This window comes from Electrophorus electricus, chromosome 3 (assembly GCF_013358815.1).
Source record: "Electrophorus electricus isolate fEleEle1 chromosome 3, fEleEle1.pri, whole genome shotgun sequence".
Lineage (NCBI taxonomy): Eukaryota > Metazoa > Chordata > Actinopteri > Gymnotiformes > Gymnotidae > Electrophorus > Electrophorus electricus.
Window position 1 is genome coordinate 11694891 of NC_049537.1, and position 19231 is coordinate 11714121.

Here is a 19231-nt window from a genome sequence, read left to right on the forward strand (position 1 = left end):
TTTTGGGAGCAGGAGAATTCCTTTTATTTAAATTTGTTATGTCTCATGTCTATGCGATGAATACCAACAGATGAATGTACCTCCCTATAACAATAAATCAGTAAAGTTGTTTTACAGGTGTTGAATCAAGTTTGTTTGGATTGACATGCTTACTTTCTGGAAAACAATCTCCTCCTGCTGTGTGTATTGAACCATTTAGTTTGACAACAAAATGGATGGACCTTTCTAATCCTGAAAGGTCATACTTAATGGAGTGTGGCTGTGACACACAACAAGAGGTGCCTAATAACTGCAGTCTTAAACATGGCTCTGCAGCATGCTTCAGGTCATCACATCTGAGGCCCCCCTCACAAGACTGACAGTGTGACTAAAATTTACAGTGGTAAAATAATATAAAAACTATATGTTGCACAATATGTGTATTCATGATTTCTAAATGCACATATAAATCAATATATAAACAATTTTACAGAAATCACAGATATGAGGTAACATCTGCCTTTTGATTTGAGCATTTGATGTACACACAGTAAAAGATCACCAAAGTCAACATGGTGGGAGGAAATATTCATGGAACCATTCCACTGTAATGCTCCCTCTGTCAAAATGCCATTCAGTCTGCCAAGTACCATTTGAGAGCTGAGCACCCAGGGCATAGCAGTGTGTGATGACCCCAAACTTCTAGTCCAGTGGCCTTGGCTGGGAATGAAGCTGGGAAGGTTAGTTAACTTTCTTTACATATTCCTATGACTACTGTAGGTCAGGGCTGAGAATTAGGTGACTAAGAATATCTAATTCCCAGAGCCCTGACCTATAGATTCATTCTATATTAGAATGATGAATTATTATAAGGAGCCAACCATTCCACTTTCAAGGTGAAAAATTCAAATAAATAAACTGAACTGAATTGGTTACTCTATGTCTTATGCATGCTAAAATGTGTAATGGTACATCATACTTGCTAATAACAAGACCTATTATTTTTGGAAAGAGCCATAATATCCAAAGATATTAACAGAGTAAATATGTTTTCTGGTTTCCTCACTTGATTCTCAACTCGCACTCACTTTAAAACACAAAACTGTCACAGGTGAAGAACATGCTGAAAGATGCAGGTCTCCAACTGACACGTTTAATGAAAGTAATGAAACTGAATATAAAAGTACACTAACTACAGCTAAAAAAGCCAACATAACACTAATGACCAACAATGGTCATACAAACACAGCAGACTTATTTAATTCATTATTTAATAAGGAATAACATAATAAAGCCCAAGTGGTGTAGCTACTAATGACCAACACACACCAACTGAAGGAGGTGTGGTCAAGCTTAAACAAGTCATAATAAACACAAGAACAATATAAACACAAGCCCAAGTGCTCAGTGCTGCTGAATGTCGGTAGCTGTTGTCAGGGGGACAGAAGTGTGACAAAAACAATAATAAAGCCTTTTATGCTCCATGTATTGTTATTTGTACAGTTTGAGACAGTCTTCACCCATGCAGTACACACTAAAGGAAATATTAAAGGTTTATTTTCTGTGAGATTAGGCCTAAACTATCCCTGGCACAACATAGTAAAATGATTCCTTGTTGGATTCAGTGTATACATTGCAGCAATCTCTACAGCACCTTAATTAACCTTTGTGTGTGGCCCACTCTGCCAGAGTTAAGATCAGCTAGGTCATGCCAAAAGTTGTTTAGTATTATGATGTGCCAGCTGGGAAGAAGGTGATAAAATGGCTCACTGACCCTCCCATAAGTACATCCACACACCCCCCCATTACTCAGTGAGTCACTCATTTGCTCCAGCTCCTCCATCCAAAGGAAGAAACATTTGTTGGCAGAAGCCAAGGTTCAGTGCAGGGGGGAGCTTGCTGTGGAAGCACACACTCATGCTGCTCAACGGATTTATTACCTAGCACAACTCAGAGGCAGTACACAAATGTCAGGAGAAATAAGAGCACCACATTGCAGGAGCTGAGAGGAGAGCACACAGTACTGAGAACAGGTAGGTCATTTCTTTCCCTGTTATGATGGTACAGCAACTGTTGCCATAGGATGACTAAGAGGAACAAAGACTCAAGGGTCCCCACCTACTTTTGTTTGGCTTCTTAACATAACTTTACAAACTAAGAAAACTATTGCATGGTACTTGCAGTAATCACCATTTTATGAACACCTCTTTAGACCATCATATGTCTAAATTCCCAATGGTTTGAGAAAGGATTAATAAACACAATACATGGGTTTAAAACATTTTCAGTTCAGGTTTGACAGTGTGGAATTTGAGAGCTGTTGGTCAAATGGTACAAATTAAGATGATATTAACTTTCAAGTTCTCACTATTTTGAAAAATAATTCAATGCATCTCAGATACAATGACATGTAAAGACTATTTGAAAACAATTGCATTTGACTCTTTTGGTCATAGCATAACAGTGGTCATCCACACAAGGGTATGATTAAATTTGCCTGCCATGTCAGATATTGACATCCTGTGAAATGATTGGCATGTAGCATGTTACAGTTTTAATGAAGGACAAATGAGCAAGTAAACTCAAGGCATGCTGGAATCTGACAAAACACCTATCGATAAATCCTCATGCTTCCTACTTTTTAAAACAACAGAATGCCAGACAGCAAGTTAAATGTTTATCATGGATGAATTTGGAGCCACATTTTTGAAAGCAAACTTCTATAGCACTGTGTAACTTTTGAAGGAAAATAAAAGCTATCCACATGAGTTATGCTAAAGAATATAGAAAATGTATTGTCTGCCATTGTTTTTCCTAAAGACATGAAGCTGCAGATGTCCATTTAAAAAAAAAAGGGGCAATTCATGTGGCAGATATTTAAGGAAATTACATTACTGAATATATACTAAATCATCACAGGATGGCATGGACATAATAAAATAATTTTAGAGAGGTTGCTACAATGTCATGTAACAAATATTTCTGAGCAAAGGTTTTCACAAGATCATTTGAGTACTTTACCTCACAGTATTTCTTATGGTGCCCTAGCTGTTCCTCATATATTTAAAAAACATATAACATATATACTTTATAAAATGGACATCAGTTTTGCTCAGCATGCCCAGTTGAAGTTAGGATTCATGTCTGAGTCCCATGGGTCCCCAACATTGCAACTGAGCATGCACATTCTGAGGCAGACGTGAACAAGGTTCCCTTACTTCACTATCTTATTCTGTGCAAATCACCTTGGACTCATTCCTAGGGTTCCAATGACCGACCAGTCAGTCCAGACTTATTCCATACTATTGTAAGTTCATATTTTTCATTTTAGCTTCAATTAAGTGAATAATTCAAAATAGTTATTTAATGATGTTTTAATATTAATAACTAAATAGTCAGACACTTAATCAGACACTTAATAATGCTTACATTTAGTAAGCCTTGTATAGGAGTACTTAATTATATTTGTCAGCATGTGACTTTTAATGGATTCCTGGATGGAATTGAGATCATCAGATTATAATATTCTTTGCATTATTTCATTCCTGTTTACACTTTAAATCGAGTAATCATTATTGTGTAAAGTATTACATTTTTTTTAAAGTAATTTTTCAATTAAGGTCACTTGTCAGATTAATTGTGGGTGTTATATTTTAAATGTTCTGCAGCATCTTTTCATGTTGCACACAACAAGCTAGGGCTACTCACAACCCTGGAACAAATATCCAAAGCAGATATTTTGACTAACTAAGTCAATTTGAGGGTTTATAGGCTTTTTTTTTTTTTTTTTTAATCGAAACTGAGTTAAATTGGCTTGGCTGATCTGTAAGAACTGTTTTACTCTGTTAAACATGGCATGGAATAGCATCTTCACTACTCTGAATTACATACTGACAAGCTGGCTGATTCTCATTACAGTCACTTTCTTTCCTAAAACATATGCCCCTTCTGTTGCAACCCTGAGCTGCCGATATGTAAGATGGCAGAATTCAGTGCCAATTTTGAAAATGTATACTGCCACAGATTTCCCAATGCATATCTCATTTAAATCACGCCAAACTAGTTTTATGGACCATAAGAAATTGGCAATGTATTCATTTCATGTTAGAGAAATATTCATGTAAAGTGTGATTTACTCTTTTTATGCAGTTTTATTAGCCTAACATATGCTGCAGTAGATGCAAGGCAGATATTTCATACACATGGATATGTTAAAAATAATATGGATTCTGGTTTAGGCTGGCAAAACTTACAAAAGGTTTTATAGTCAAAGCTACTAAAGGTTTTGCAGTAGATAAATAAAAATGCAAATATAATTTTAATTCTTACTCATCTATATTCAGCAAAACATTCTATGATCACTTGAATTCTTCAGGTGTAATCTGTGAAGGGGAAAGCATGGTGGTGATATGCATATGGTGTATCAAGTGATTTTCATAACATCAGTATGACGTCAGGGCCATCTCCAACACTGCTGTTATAGCACTTACTGACAGCTCCTCAACATGCATATGACAGGAAATTATATTTATAAAACACGTCTCTGATTACTCACCTCGAGAATCATGTTTCACTTTATGCTGAACATATCTTATAAGAGAACCAGGTGATAAGCTCATAGTGTCTGCACCTGCCTCATGAAGCCTTCTTTAGTGTATACACAGAATATATTGTGTTATATATTTTGTTGTACACATAATATATGCTATTTTGTTATTCACAAAATATAATATATACTATTTTTAAACTAAAGAAAGATGGTGTTGAAAAAAAGGGATGATACCTTCTCCTGTGAAGATCGGGTGATGATGGGTAGGGTGGTGACAGTGAGCTTAAGTGTCTTGTACAGCTCGTTTTCATGTACCAGCATGATCCAAGAACACTACTTGGCGGACAGTGTTCAGTGCAGTTTACGACACATGCCTTAGCCTACTGTAAGTCATCAGCAAAAAGTAAAACACTGATGAGCTAAAAATAAATCAGTTAATCTAGGGAGACTCGGATAATAACTGGATGTCCTATAGCAAAGCACACATGTAATTGTCATTATGACACATAACACAGGCACTCTGTGTTTATAAGGAGTATGATGGAAGATTAAAATGCGCAAAAATATTGTCACATTCAAAATTTGTTCAAAATGAATAGCTCAAAGAGTTTCTGTGCCATTACTAGAACAGAATTTATTACCACAAAATACATTTAAAATATACATTTAACTGAAGTAATTACCCTCTTAAATTTCCATTAACTGGTTCATTTGCTGCAGTTTAAGACAAGCAGGCCTTTCACAACTCACATGTAACTCCACCCTCTCTTTAATCCAATCAGTGAAGAGTAGGGTTATCAGATTTAGAGCTGTCATGAATTCAGGTTTTATAATGCAAATGACTGAATCGTGTACATTTTTATGGCCTAGCATGTGGATGGAAAGTGGATGCGCATGTCATCTAGCATCAGTGTCTCCTGAAAGAAAATGTGTTTATTGTCGGTTACAAATGATTCTGAAGCATTTTATCCTCTCTTGCATCATTCTGTCAGCTATATAGTACACAATACAGTCAGGTGTCTTTCAGAGGTCAACAGGATGTTGGCTGAATGAACATAAAATGATGAATAAAACTCCTACACTCCTATCCCTCTCCCCCTTACTACAATGAAAACACATTCAGTACATGTCACCATCACATACCTAGCAGAGACACAGTGACTGAAAGTGGCACATGTTGGTGTGTATTAGTGTGGGATGTAGCTGGGGGAGATGGATGACTGGAACGGCTGAAGGTTTGCTGACTAAGCCCAAAGGCTCTCTAATGGAACATAATGCATGCCACTGTCACACTCTATCACTCACAGACACATTGGATATTTACTACATCCAACTACCTCCACATATACAATTCTCTTCATTAGTTTCTAGCTATCTCTGCTGTGTGAAAAAAAAAAACAAAAAAAAAAACTAACAAAACATCTACAGTCACATTTACCTTGTGGAAACCTTACTGCCTATCTACATTTTTTTCCCATAATCAAATAGTATACATCCTCCACTGAGGTGTCTGTCATGCTGCAGCTGAATAAACACCAAAAGAAACTCAAAGACAAGAGAGTAATGTTTACTTGAGATACCAAAGGGAATTTTTCCAAATTCTCTCTCTCTCCCTCTCTCTCTGTCAATCTCTTTCTCTCCAGGGATACTTCAAACATTTTGAGCCAATAAGAAATTTGGATGATGTCAGATCAGACTGCAACAGGGCAAGGTGGTAAGAATAATCATGCAATCTCCCATGGTAGGGAGAGACCCACACACTCTGCAAACATCTCAGTGTCCCAGTACTGAAACACATACATTCCAAATCTGGGATTACTCAGGAATGTCACCAAACATAAATGTACTGAAATCAGACAGCTTTCAGTAATTGAAGAACTGCGTGCAAGATTTTTGTACATTGCTTTTGATGGTTAGTTGGTTGTTTGGTTTATTTACTGGCAGAAAGGGAGCCATGCATTACTGTAAAAATTATGGCTCTCCATCTAAAGCTCAAAAAGATTAGTCTTTTCCAACTAATCCCATACAAAGGAACATATATTCCCATTTCTACTACCATTATTAGTTAGTTCTTCATTAACAAAAGTGCAAACAAAAAAAAAAAAAATTTGAACTTTCTCCATGAGGACACAAAGCATTTAGTGAAGCAATAGGTGAACCAGATGGAAAGGGGGTGTCATAATGTGCAACATAAAGACACACAAAATAAGATAATAAAATAAAATAAAACCATGAAGCTGAATTTGCATGAAAGGACTGAAGCAGGAAACATCAATGCCAACTTTACAATTTAGAATAATATAGAATAACTAAACTTAATTCAAGTAGACAGTTATGGTAATAGTTATAATAGCAATATGCAATAGTTACATAACACAGCACATAACAGTCAATATACACTAAATCTCATTAAGCCAGGTAGTTAAAATTGAGGAGATGGGTGTCTACTTTAAAGAATTGTAGGACAACAAGGATAATGGAAGATCAAAGACAAACTGCACCAAGTTATTTCAAAGATCAACATTTATGATGTTTGGAAACATGCAAACAAATACCACAACTAAAGAAGAAGCATTGTAGGTGCGATTTTTGCGATTTTTACAGTTCATCAGTTGATTCTGGAACAACTGTACTATGTCCAAGTAGCATTGCCTTTATAAACAATGAGGAGGGATCTTTTATTTCTCCCCACCCCTCGCCCCCAGCACTTAGACTTTTTTTTTTTTTTAATGACACCAATAAATTAGAGTATGCTCTTGACTGTCCATTTGCACAACACAAATTAACTCCTGGTAATTTCCATGTTCCCCTGTCAGCATCTATTATTTCTGTGTTCTCTCATTTGTTTTACACATAACTTTGGCAACATTTCTTTGACATTGAATCCTTATTAGGAATGGAATAGTGTGGGATTTTGATAGTAAAAACTAAAAAGTCTGTGTTTTGTATTGACAGTATGCTATTTGTTTTGTCCTGAATTCTCCCCTTCTCCATGTTATGTCTGTACCAGGAACAGAGGGTCAGGAACAGGGAGAGTAGGTCTAATACCCACACGCACTGAATCATACTAGGTTTGACTTCAAACAAACGGTACACAAAGGAACAACAATATACCCCATCTCAAAACTTGGCAATGTACAAAAGACCCACAAGAAGTTTAACAGTCCAATGGCAAAATGCCATCATGAATAAAGGACAAAGCTGACCCAGTATCATGTAGGATCACCAAGGGCACCACAGCACTTTTACATATGATGTGAATTGAACCCTCTGAAAGAAATGGCTGGTATATGGCTGCTTGGGTAGAACTCTCAGAGAGGGTACCACCCACTCAAGCAACCCCTTTGGCCTGTGTACTAGGACTGTCTTGTCAGTCCTGCTTACATTTCAGCTTAAAACAATCTGCAGCAACATGACCTACTCAACAGCAATAAAAATACTAATGTCCATCTGTGTCAAAAATCAAACAAGCCACTGCACAAGAAGCTGATGTTTCTTAATACTAGAATCATGCTCACAAGCCTTGGGTTACAAAAGATGATTTATGGGTAAAGACAACCTCATCTGCCAATCATCAGCCAATGTTCTTTTGGCAAACAATGTGCAAGCCTGTCAATTTATATACACTATAACTTGCTTGGGCAAACGTTTTTTTAATCTTCCCAAAGCATAAATCAAGGAAAAAAAGTATCTTTCCATGCATTTATATTCAAACTGAGCCATAGCCAACCATACACAAAATTACAGTCATAGCCTGCATAAATGAATATTCAGATTCTTGATTTATTTTTTGCCTATTTTACATATGGCTGTGCCATAACCTTCCTAATTATTTATTTTTATTTGTTTTCTAAGTACACAAATGTACACAAGTGTATTTCAGTCAGTAAAAATGTTGCATTGTAGTAATGAACAGGAAGCACAAGTGGAAGGATTTATATAGTGAGACAATATATGTATATGGTTTAATTACATTTATTCAAGAATAGATATCATTGGTTCATGCTTCATGGGTCAATAGACAGGTAAGTAAAGTCAACAAAGGCATATCCCTACTCAAATATTCAAAGGGATGTGTCTAAGTGTGCAGGTTTCATCCATTGTTTTTAACTCCCTTTTCAATTAAATTTACCTCCTTTTCTGTCTCATATTAAAAATGAATCTATTTCAGTATACATCATTATTTGGTGTAGTGTTTCAGACAAACCACAGTGCTGAAAATGAAAATGGCAGTAACACATCATAACATGGCAGTAACACATCATAAGTCCACATAAAATAAATGGAAAAATGTAGTACAGAAATTCATCTTGTGTAACATTAAGCTTGATAAGCTGAACTGAGCAGTTTCCACTTGGATGCGCTCAGATTTATCTTTAAAAAACTCAATGAAAAGAAAAACATACATTTGCTTTAAACTGTAATACACAGAACATAGTGCTTCAGGTTCACAGTTACTCTGTTTTGCTAATCAGAATCAGTTGTGTAAACTACATATAAACATGGAGAACTGATATAATCCAAAACAGTTTGCATGCACACTCACTGCTGCCAAATGCGCTATATATATAATTAATATAAAAAAAAAATAAAAAAAAAATATATATATATATATATATATATATATATATATATATATATATATATATATATATATATATATATATATATATATATATAAGCAGTTAACTAATTACATTTCTCGAATGTAATATTATTAACATTTTAATAATCGATATTAATACAAAAGACAAAATTTCATTGAGTGCTGCACAGACTTACTTATTAATCACTGAGATGGGGACACGTTTAAATAAAAATATTAAATTCTAAACCTAACTGCAGTCTTGAAACCCATTAGCCAAAAATAAAAAAATATATATATAAAAATGACTTTCCTTGATTACATCCTAGCAGTAGCAGCAGAGGTGCTGTGTATTATATGTAGTAATGTGTAATTTTGTAACATCCTGTTAAATATATATACACACACACACACACACACATACATACATACATACATACATACACATACATACACTACAGATGGCATCCTGATATATTGAACAGCATCCATCAGCTCCCTCATTTAACACATTCACATCTGCAAAACACAAATATTAACAGGTACCTATGTTTCAGGCACAATTGTGTGTATTGTGTGTCATTGTGTCATTTTGTCTCATGTGTCATGTGTCATTGTGCTTGTCTTATTCAGAAATATGAAACTAACATGCCTCTGAGCTAAGTACCTGACCTAATTAAATATATTTTGTCACTTAGTTTATAAAACAACTTTTTGCTAGAAAGAACTTAATTGGTTTTCACATGTAACATGAGTATCAGTAACAAAATCTTTAGATGTGTCCCCTCCAGACTTGATCTGAATATTGTCAGGACTTGGTCATTTTTTAATTAGATACTTTGTTTCTTTGCGATTCTCATTACATTCTCTCTCTGACTTATTTATTGGCTATAACTATATTTGTATATCCTGTATTTTTGAAAGCACAGGTATTTGTCTGAATTTATATCACTGTTCTTTTAAATTTTGCATTATGCTGTTTTTATAATCTTCTCAGTGACATCAATCATCTAAATGCTCATCACCAATTGTCTAACACAAATTGCAGGAGGGGGTAAACCAGAGGGCAACCCTGGTAACCCACAAGGCAATCTAGGCAAAAACCTAGGTGATAACCCTCAAGCTAAGCAATCTGGTGCTGTGCCCGAGGTCAGTAAGGGGAGCTTGCCTGCTTGTGAGGCTCCTGGGGACACAGTGGACAAAGAAGCTGGAAAGCTCTCTGATCCCGCAAAGCAAGGCCCACCGCCTCCAGACAAAGGTAGAGGTTGCTCCCAAACATGCATGAAAGCAAAATTTTCAGCAAAGTTATCTGGGACAAGATTGATCTTGTTGTTTATTTGATGGTTTTAGAATAACAATATGAGCCAATGTTGACTCTTTAGATCTAATCCCCTCATCCTATCACTGACATTTCATCAGATTATATTAGGGTGTGTTCAGACTTGGTAACTTTGGTTCAATTAAAATTAACCCTGGTGCGATTGCTCTGCTAGTGCGGTTTGTTAAAGTAAGCATGAAGGCTTTTGAATTCTGCTGTGCATCAAATAAGCAAGACCACATTAGCAGGTGGGTCTTGGTCCATTTCTAAACATATTCAGGTGTGGTTCATTTTAAGTATGAACACAATCCAAACCAAATGTATCTAAACAAGCCAAACACAAGACATGGTGTCACAAGATACAACACTAAAACACACCGTGACAAAACAGAGAGCATTGAAAACAAAAAGTGTTCATCTCAATTGCATCCTAATTTCAATTACTAACTAGTTTTTGAGTATGAGGTATAGTTTTAAAAAAATGTCAGAGTTGAGTACACATCCTTAGAGAGGCATGTTTAAATGATTGCACCACCCCTTTTTTTGTTTATTGGTACACATTTCAAGAAAATATAGTCATTCTACATTTAGATTAAAAAAACACTATGAAAAACACTGAAAATATTAACAATTTTAAGATATACTTTCAGTTGTATCTGTAACGGTGAGCAGTAAGAAGGCAGATGCATGTGTAGAGAAGAGCGAGATTTATTATGGGCAAATTCAAAATCAGAGTCGTAGCAGTCCAGGGTCATAGAGCCAACACGGACAGTACGGGGATACATTACAAACAAACAAACCACACGAAGGCAAACTGGGGAAGTACAAACTTACAAACATGCATGCATTCATTCATACATACATACATATAAACAATGCATCAAACACAATCAAAGAACCTAGAAGCAAATACAATGAACAACAAAAACCAAGGCAACAAGGCAGGGTTTAAATACAGCAACTAAACGAGGGACAGGTGTTGAAAATCAAATGAGGGGCAGAGAAAACGAAAATATGGAATGGAACTAAAAAACACAAGAACAGGGAAAACATGGAACACGGAAAATGGGAGGGACTAATCGTGACAGTAGCTGTAAGACTGCAAATTACAAACTAGAAAAATATCCTGCCTCTCTCATGTGTACAAATTGTAAAATTGTGTCCCAATTACCTGCAGATCCTGGTATTCACTTCTCTATTGGCCTTGAAGACTGCAAAACTATTGTTGGAGAGTCTGCTGAGCTGGTCTGCAAACTCAGCAAGGCTGACTGTAAGGGGGTCTGGTACAAAGATGGAAAAGAGGTGCCATAGAACTGCCTAACTAAATACATAAAGCTCCCAAAAACCTGCTAGTATTGTGAAAAAGAAAAATGCCTTTCTTTATTGTCACACTAAGATCAACTACTCAACATCTGTGTATTATTATTTATTAAAATAGTTCACTCTTTGAGCAGGAAACAGAATAGTTTGTCTGAAAACCAAACAGATTTTATGTTATTCTCTCCATAGATAACTGGTTCCACTGAGGGTTTAACTATTAGCAAAGATGGTACTACTCATAAACTGAAAATTCATAAGGTGTCAGAGGAATTTGCTGGAAAATACAAATTTGAATCTGAAGGCCGTAAAACTGAAGCTGTGATCATTGTTGAAGGTATACTTGGACCATTCATCTGGTAAACTGATTTTTGTATTTTGTAGTTGTACTTTAATATACTCTCCAAAATATTTTTTTTCCCTAGATCCACCAAGATTTAATACAAAGGACCTTGAAGGATTTGCAAAACCAAGGGTGATTAAAACTAATCAAAGAGCTGAATTCAAAATACCATTTATTGGCCATGAGCCCATGAAAGTACAGTGGTACAAAGAAGGAGAAGAACTTGCACCATATGTTAACTGCAAGATTGAGATTTCTGAAGGCCATAGCCGTCTGGTCCTAAACAAACAACAGCGGAAAGACTCAGGAGAAATTAAGCTCAAAATAAAAAATGAGTTTGGCACCGCTGAAGCTATTACTTCTTTAGTTGTGCTTGGTAAGCATATAAGAATGAGTTAGTTGGTGTTATAGCTACAATTATTTAATTATCTTTCTTCACATTACATCTAACATTTGAATCTTATGTCTAACAGACAAACCTACACCACCCCTTGGACCTCTTGAAATTATTGAGGCCACTTCAAATTGCATTGAGATCAAATGGCGCCCACCAAAAGATAATGGGGGTTGCCCAATCACTCATTACCATCTTGAGCGCAATCAGGTTGGACGCAACACCTGGAAGAAGATTGGCCAGATTCCTGGTGAGGCCCATTACAAAGACACTGATGTAGATCATGGTAAAAGGTACTGTTACCGCATCAGATCTGAAACATCAGAAGGCATTAGCGAGGTAATGGAAACAGAGGATGTCCAAGCTGGCACTAAAGGTAAGACTATATTTTATGCAATATTAAACAGTGATAGTCACTGGACTGGAATATCCCTGATTATTTTCATATATTTTACAAATATCAGAACCCAAAAAATATTGTCATTCACTTCATTTTGCAGCCTATCCTGGTCCACCTTCTGCTCCAAAAGTTGTTAGTGCCTTCAAGGACTACATCACCTTGTCATGGGTCCCTCCCACTGACACTGGTGGTTCCAACATTCTGGGCTACAATCTAGAGAAGCGCAAGAAGGGCAGTAACCTGTGGGGCCTTGTTCATCCACCAGAGGAACCAATCAGAAGTTTGTAGTTTTCTTTGCTTATTCTATTTAGGAGTTAACTAGTAATACATTTTCAAAAACCTCTATAACAATAATTCATTTCTCACCTACAGCTAAGAAATATGATTGTAAAGATGTTATTGAAGGCATGGAGTACGAGTTCCGTGTGTCTGCTATCAACGTTTCTGGAACCGGTGAACCTAGCACACCATCAGAGTTTGTGTTTGCCAGAGATCCAAAAAGTAAGCCAAGCTGTCAGTTGCTCAGCAGTGGTGAGGATAAAACAATCTAGCCTTAATCAGTATAGTTCAGCAAAACATTAACTTTAAGGCACTGTTCTTTGCTGCCTCATAAGTGATCAGACCAAAAGATATTTTTCTATTTTAGAGCAACATGAATTTACTCCTTTAAGTAAAGGTTAATAGTAAAAGTTTACTCCTTTTTTTTCTCCTCAATGACTTTATTTTAATAAGATAGTTTCTGCATCTGGTGTATCATTGTCAATGTCAAAATGAGTAACATTATCACCATCTCTCCCATCTAGATCCTCCTGGTAAAGTCACTGACCTGAAAGTGACAGATTCCACATACAACACTTTGTCCCTTTCTTGGATTAAACCAAAAGAAGAAAAGGGAGTACATGACGATCCTAAAGGATATTTCGTTGAAATCCGACCTGCAGAGAGCACAGAATGGGAACGCAGCAATAGCAATGCCATTATCATGACCTTCTTCACAGTAAAGGGATTGAAGTCTATGGCTATGTACTGGGTGAGAGTGATAGCTGTTAATGAAGGGGGAGTGGGAGAACCTCAGGAGCTGAAGAATTACATTTTGGCTATGCCCCCTCCTGGTGAGTCACTGGATAGATTTATTTTGAAAAGAAATAGGATGGGGAAAGTATTCATTTTACAGGTTACCTGTACTTCATTAATTCTGCAAAACCATAAATAGTTTAATTTCTCACTGAAAAATAGAATAAAAATAAGTTTGATCTAATACTGAATGAATGAATTTGTGCAATATATTTTACATTTTTTTTAGTGAGACCAAGGTTTACAGATTTAAAGATCAAGAGTTTCATGGTTGTCCGAGCTGGAAATTCAGCACAATTCAACATTAACTTTGTGGTAAACAGAATTTTGTCTTGTCAATAAATAGCAAAAAAATAAAAACACACAAGAAATAGTCCTGTGTGTGTGTGTGTGTGTGTGTGTGTGTGTGTGTAATTCTTCCAATTAGAAGTGTATTATGAAGATATGCTATTATAAACAATTATTAAAAATGGGCAGCTGTTCATTTGAAACTGGTGTATGTCTTAGCACTCCTTCTAAGCGGCATTTGACATAAAAATATATTTTCATGCTTTTCTCAGGCTTCTCCATGGCCTGAGATCATTTGGCTTAAGGACGGTGTTCCTGTTCCCAAACGTGTCACCATAAGCAATACTGAAGGGGGCTCCCAAATCCTGATCGCTTCTGCAGAGCGCTCTGATAGTGGAATATACACCATCATAGTCAAGAACATTGTGGGCCAGGAAACCTTGAGTATTGAAATTAGAGTAACAGGTAGATTCAAGACTAAATGTCACTTTTTACACGTACATGGGACATATTAAGAATTAATTATTTGATTATATAATTAATGTTTATGTAAGGGAATGTAATGGAAAAAATAGTACAAATTGAAATATAATTCTTTGTTTGTGATTTCTTATTTTTACATTGTGCATGCATATCAATAAATGACACCTAAGTCTTTCCATAGATGAGCCCAAGCCCCCAGGTCCTGTGGAACTAGATGAGAATGTACCATTCACAGTAACAGTGTCCTGGACACCCTCACCAGATGAAAAGCGGGATGACCGTCTGCACTACATTGTGACTAAGAGAGACTCTAGCAAGAGGACTTGGCATACAGTGGCCGATCGCATCTTCAACAACAAATTCACTGTCTGCAACATCATGCCAGGAAGAGAGTACCAGTTCAGGGTCTATGCCAAGAATGACATGGGACTATCTGCCCCTTCAGAGTCACAAAAGTGGCTCATTACAGTGAAGAAAGGTTTGTCATGAGAGTCTGTTACTGGTGCTTTTGTGTTTTCCAGTAGCTAGGACTAGTGAATCATATATTGCCCTCATTGGCATGTTCTTATCATAGTAACAGTTTGCTAAATTTGAACAAATGTTCTCAAAGAGTCAGGTCTTTAACAGTTTGGATCTTTAATAATTTTTCATGTACTAAACACTATTAGGCAATTATTAGATATACTGGTGTTAATTAGGTATGCAAATTATTTTGCTATACCTAAAAGTCTGCATACATTTTAATAAGTTTTTTGGCATGTGACAGCCTCTTTGTATGTTGTGTTTGCTGTATGTATGTATGTATGTATGTATATATTATATGTATGTATATATGTATGTATGTATATATATATGTGTGTGTGTGTGTGTGTGTGTGTGTGTGTGTGTGTGTGTGTTTGTGTGTGTGTAATATTGCACATTACATACTTGTGATCTGCTCCATGGCTACCAAAGCTTATCGCTGCTATTTTCCTTGCCCTGGGCCAGATTCTTACAAAAAATTCTGATATGCCATCATGTTTACATGTGAATTATAAAAATGCTCATGAGATGCCTGTAATATTTTTTCAATTTTTTTTCTAATGGGGGATAGTAATGCATTACATTAAAGATTAAAAACATTAAATAAAAAAGCAGAATCTACGTGATGTCTCACTGTTACAGTGCTTCATTTGTCTCTTGCAGAGAAGTTCACATTGGTCCTTCCTGAGCCAAAAACCTGTAACCTAGAGAGGCCTCCTAAGTTCTTGCTTCCCTTGAAACTGCACTCAGCTCCAGAGGGTTATGAGTGCTATATGAGTTGTGCTGTGAGGGGAGACCCCAGCCCCCATGTCACCTGGTACCGTAACAACATTAGTATCAACACCGACACCAATTACCTCATCACCAACACGTGTGGTGTCTGCTCCATGCTCATCCTCAGGGTGGGCTCCAAGGACACAGGAGAGTACAAAGTCGTGGCAGACAATCCATTAGGAAGAGCCGAGTGTTCTACCCATCTGACAGTCAGAGGTAAGGCCTTTAATTATTTACGGCCCTTAACATAATTGACCTAGGAATAAAGCTTGTTGAAATAATATTGGTTTTTAACAATACATTGTAATTACTGAGTTATACCCCATTTCTCTGACCTCTGTGCACTGGTATTACAGTGTTATGGTATCTTATAAATTGTAAAATAAAACTCACTTTAGTGCATGAGTATAAACTGAGTATGATTACAATGTTGTGATATTGCCATATGTATTAATAAAAATGTTTTAAACATCATCTATAATTCACTGAGAAAATGTAATCCTGTCATAACAATATCAGCCTTTACTATACAAGTGCTAGTTACATATTAGTTTTTTAATCCTATCATCCCAGTGAGACATGCTAGAGATACTTTAGGGCATTTTTTATTTTTTATCTAAAACTAGCTTTATGTGTCAATCCATATTAATATTGTCAATTACATGTCAATCTCATAAACCAGAAATACAGTTCACTACAAAGTCAGTTGTTGTAATATACCATGTCATTTCAAACTGGGAAGTGTCATAAACTTATGTAAACAAAAATCTGGTACTACCACAGGTGTTGGGTCCACCTGACATTAAAACTGGCAAAAACAGCATATGACAACTGAACAGGAATAAATATGTCTGCAGATTTAGTCAAGAGTACAGGAATATGGCATCATATAGTCTTATGAATAGCACTTCTCTGGAATAAAGTATTTCCCCATAAAAAGTAAGTCTTATTTCTGTAATTTAGACCTAAATACCCTTGACTGCATTTAAAAAAATTCATAGATTATTTGATCAAAGTACTAAAGAAATCAAATTTTGATGTTTGGTCTTATGATTTTTCTGAACACTTATAGGTGATAATCATTGTAATGTACATTAACCACCCAATTTATGATAAGCACCCACCTTGTAACTTTGTTCACCTTGTGAGGCACAGTGATACTATATATGCCTTGTATTAATGTACACTTACATACTAGTTCATCTGATGCACAATTTGTCAGCCATCTTCTACCCCCCTTTACTAAGGTTAGTTTTAAACCACAGAAGTACTGCTGACCAGATATTATTGAGGTGGCATATCAGTGTAAACACAGCAGTGACACTAACATAGTAGTGTCACGACAGTGTGTGTGGTACTGGTATTTGAGTGTGTCAGTTAGAATGTTTAGTGAAGTGACTAAACATTAGTGTTGGGAGTGGTCTGTCACCCCAAAATATGCAGCCAAGTGTTCCTGTGCTCAGAAACTGGCAACTGATGAAGACTAACACAAACTATGCATAGCAACAGAAGGGTGTTAATTAATTGGGTGTTGAGTGTACAGCAGTAGGCTATTAAATCTCACACATGCTCAGTGAATTTGTGCCAACACTTAATCTATTCAGTCAAATGCATGTGGTAAATACAATTAAAAACATACCATGACTTAAGGTTAACTGATAGATTGTTTATTTATTTATTTATTTATTTATTTATTTATTTATTTCAGAATAAAAGCCATGGCTGCAAAGCAACAACAAGGATTACTTCTACCAAGTCTTTATAATTATTGCTGGTTTTGAGTTTTTGTAGAAGTAATGTAAACATTTTATAAACAAACATTTCATTACATGCAATATGATGTATTTCAGCATTCTACACGTTGCAAATAACATAAATGACAGTATTTTTAATGAGTTGTATGTTCCACTGTTAATTTGTGAGGCAAAGGTTGTTACATTAATTGGTAGCAAATGCTCTGGACATACAATCTTATATATATTCAGATATACTTTTTAAAATCTTTCCTTTCTATGTGCTTGAAGACCTGGGCTTGTTTGCCTTAATGCTTTACTTGTCAAAATAATTAATTGTGTTTACTGCAATCATCAAAATACTTCAATGATTTGTCATTCTGATAACTGTTTGCTATTTACATCAGGCTTTTTGTTTGTTTGGTTGGTTGGTTTTGTTTCAGGTTTTAAACTAGGATGTACTAATTAAAAATTAAGAGAATATGACTTGAAATATTATCTATCCATCTATGTTAACTCTTGAGAAGAAATGTAAATAAACCAATCAAGTTACTTGCCTCTGAATTATGCATTTAATATTAATTCAGTGATTTAGTTGCTCTTCTTTGTTTCATGGGCGAAACTATCCACAAGCACCTAATTTTCATTGTTGAGTAAAACCCCAACCAGTAGTATAGTAATAGTATATCAATAAATAAATTCCATCCTTGTTATTTTCAGTCAGATTCTTTCACAATCATTCAAGCAGGAGTCAAATATCATGACTCAGTGAATACCCCATGCAATATCAGCTCATAGGGTAGTTATGTATATGCTCTGACATACACAAGTCAGCTCTAACATAAAATTAGACTTTAGTTTCACAGTTGCAGAATGGATTACACTTGCCTTTCCCTGTCTTCCCTGGACCACATATTTATGGAGGTTTTTATATTCTATATGTTTTTATATGTAATTTCTTACACTAGCTAAGTTTTCTAACATGTACAGGGAGGCACTTCCATGCTGTCTCTATACTAAATGCACTTACCACTCCACTGGTAGCTTTCTCAGCAGTGGCTCTTTATGTTCTCAGAATGCTTCTGAATTCTCATCTCATGGAATCCCAGTGGAGGGTGTTGAGCACATAGCTTATTCACTGCAAGTGCTGAACAACTGTCATCTTGTTAATTTTGTCTTTGAACTACAGTCAAGTGACATTGCATTTGAGTGTTGTTACTGAAAACCACTGTTGTACATGCTAGTTAATGCTAATATAGCCATGAGCATATACAATACAGATGATGATTTTGTAATATTATTAAACATCTTCACCATCAGAAATGAAAGTTGAATAACTTGTGGTCATTCCCATAACAATCCATGGAACACACAGGTTTGTGAATTTGTATATAGCTGGCTAATATTAGACATTATTTCAATATTCTCTAAGTGTATCTACCTAAATATTGACTGTGAAATATTGAGTGTTC

General features: G+C 35.8%; 1 protein-coding gene across 2 annotated transcripts; it reads left to right on the forward strand.

The window, feature by feature from the left end:
* The first annotated feature begins 1846 nt into the window (after positions 1-1846).
* LOC113585578 (immunoglobulin-like and fibronectin type III domain-containing protein 1) lies at positions 1847-18323 on the forward strand. Of its 2 annotated transcripts, none has more exons than XM_027023144.2 (15): positions 1847-2012; positions 6172-6242; positions 10162-10371; positions 11609-11733; positions 11941-12085; positions 12174-12467; positions 12565-12861; positions 12986-13165; positions 13258-13386; positions 13689-13997; positions 14189-14274; positions 14520-14712; positions 14912-15208; positions 15916-16242; positions 17735-18323. In XM_027023144.2, the coding sequence occupies exons 2-15, from the start codon at positions 6209-6211 to the stop codon at positions 17737-17739; spliced, it is 2631 nt and encodes an 876-aa protein (XP_026878945.2). In that variant the 5' UTR covers positions 1847-2012; positions 6172-6208; the 3' UTR covers positions 17740-18323. The 2 variants fall into 2 exon arrangements, with proteins under 2 accessions (XP_026878945.2, XP_026878946.2); XM_027023145.2 differs by having other exon boundaries at positions 6172-6239.
* The last annotated feature ends 908 nt before the right edge of the window (positions 18324-19231 follow it).

What these genes read in the sequence shown, in the direction of transcription:
- LOC113585578 (XM_027023144.2), top strand. Translation starts at nt 6,209, where the DNA reads ATGATGTCAGATCAGACTGCAACAGGGCAAGGTG. An exon ending in GACTGCAACAGGGCAAGGTG is followed by an intron (nt 6,243 to 10,161) that starts GTAAGAATAATC and finishes CACAAATTGCAG; the next exon opens with GAGGGGGTAAACCAGAGGGC. An exon ending in TATTGAAATTAGAGTAACAG is followed by an intron (nt 14,713 to 14,911) that starts GTAGATTCAAGA and finishes GTCTTTCCATAG; the next exon opens with ATGAGCCCAAGCCCCCAGGT.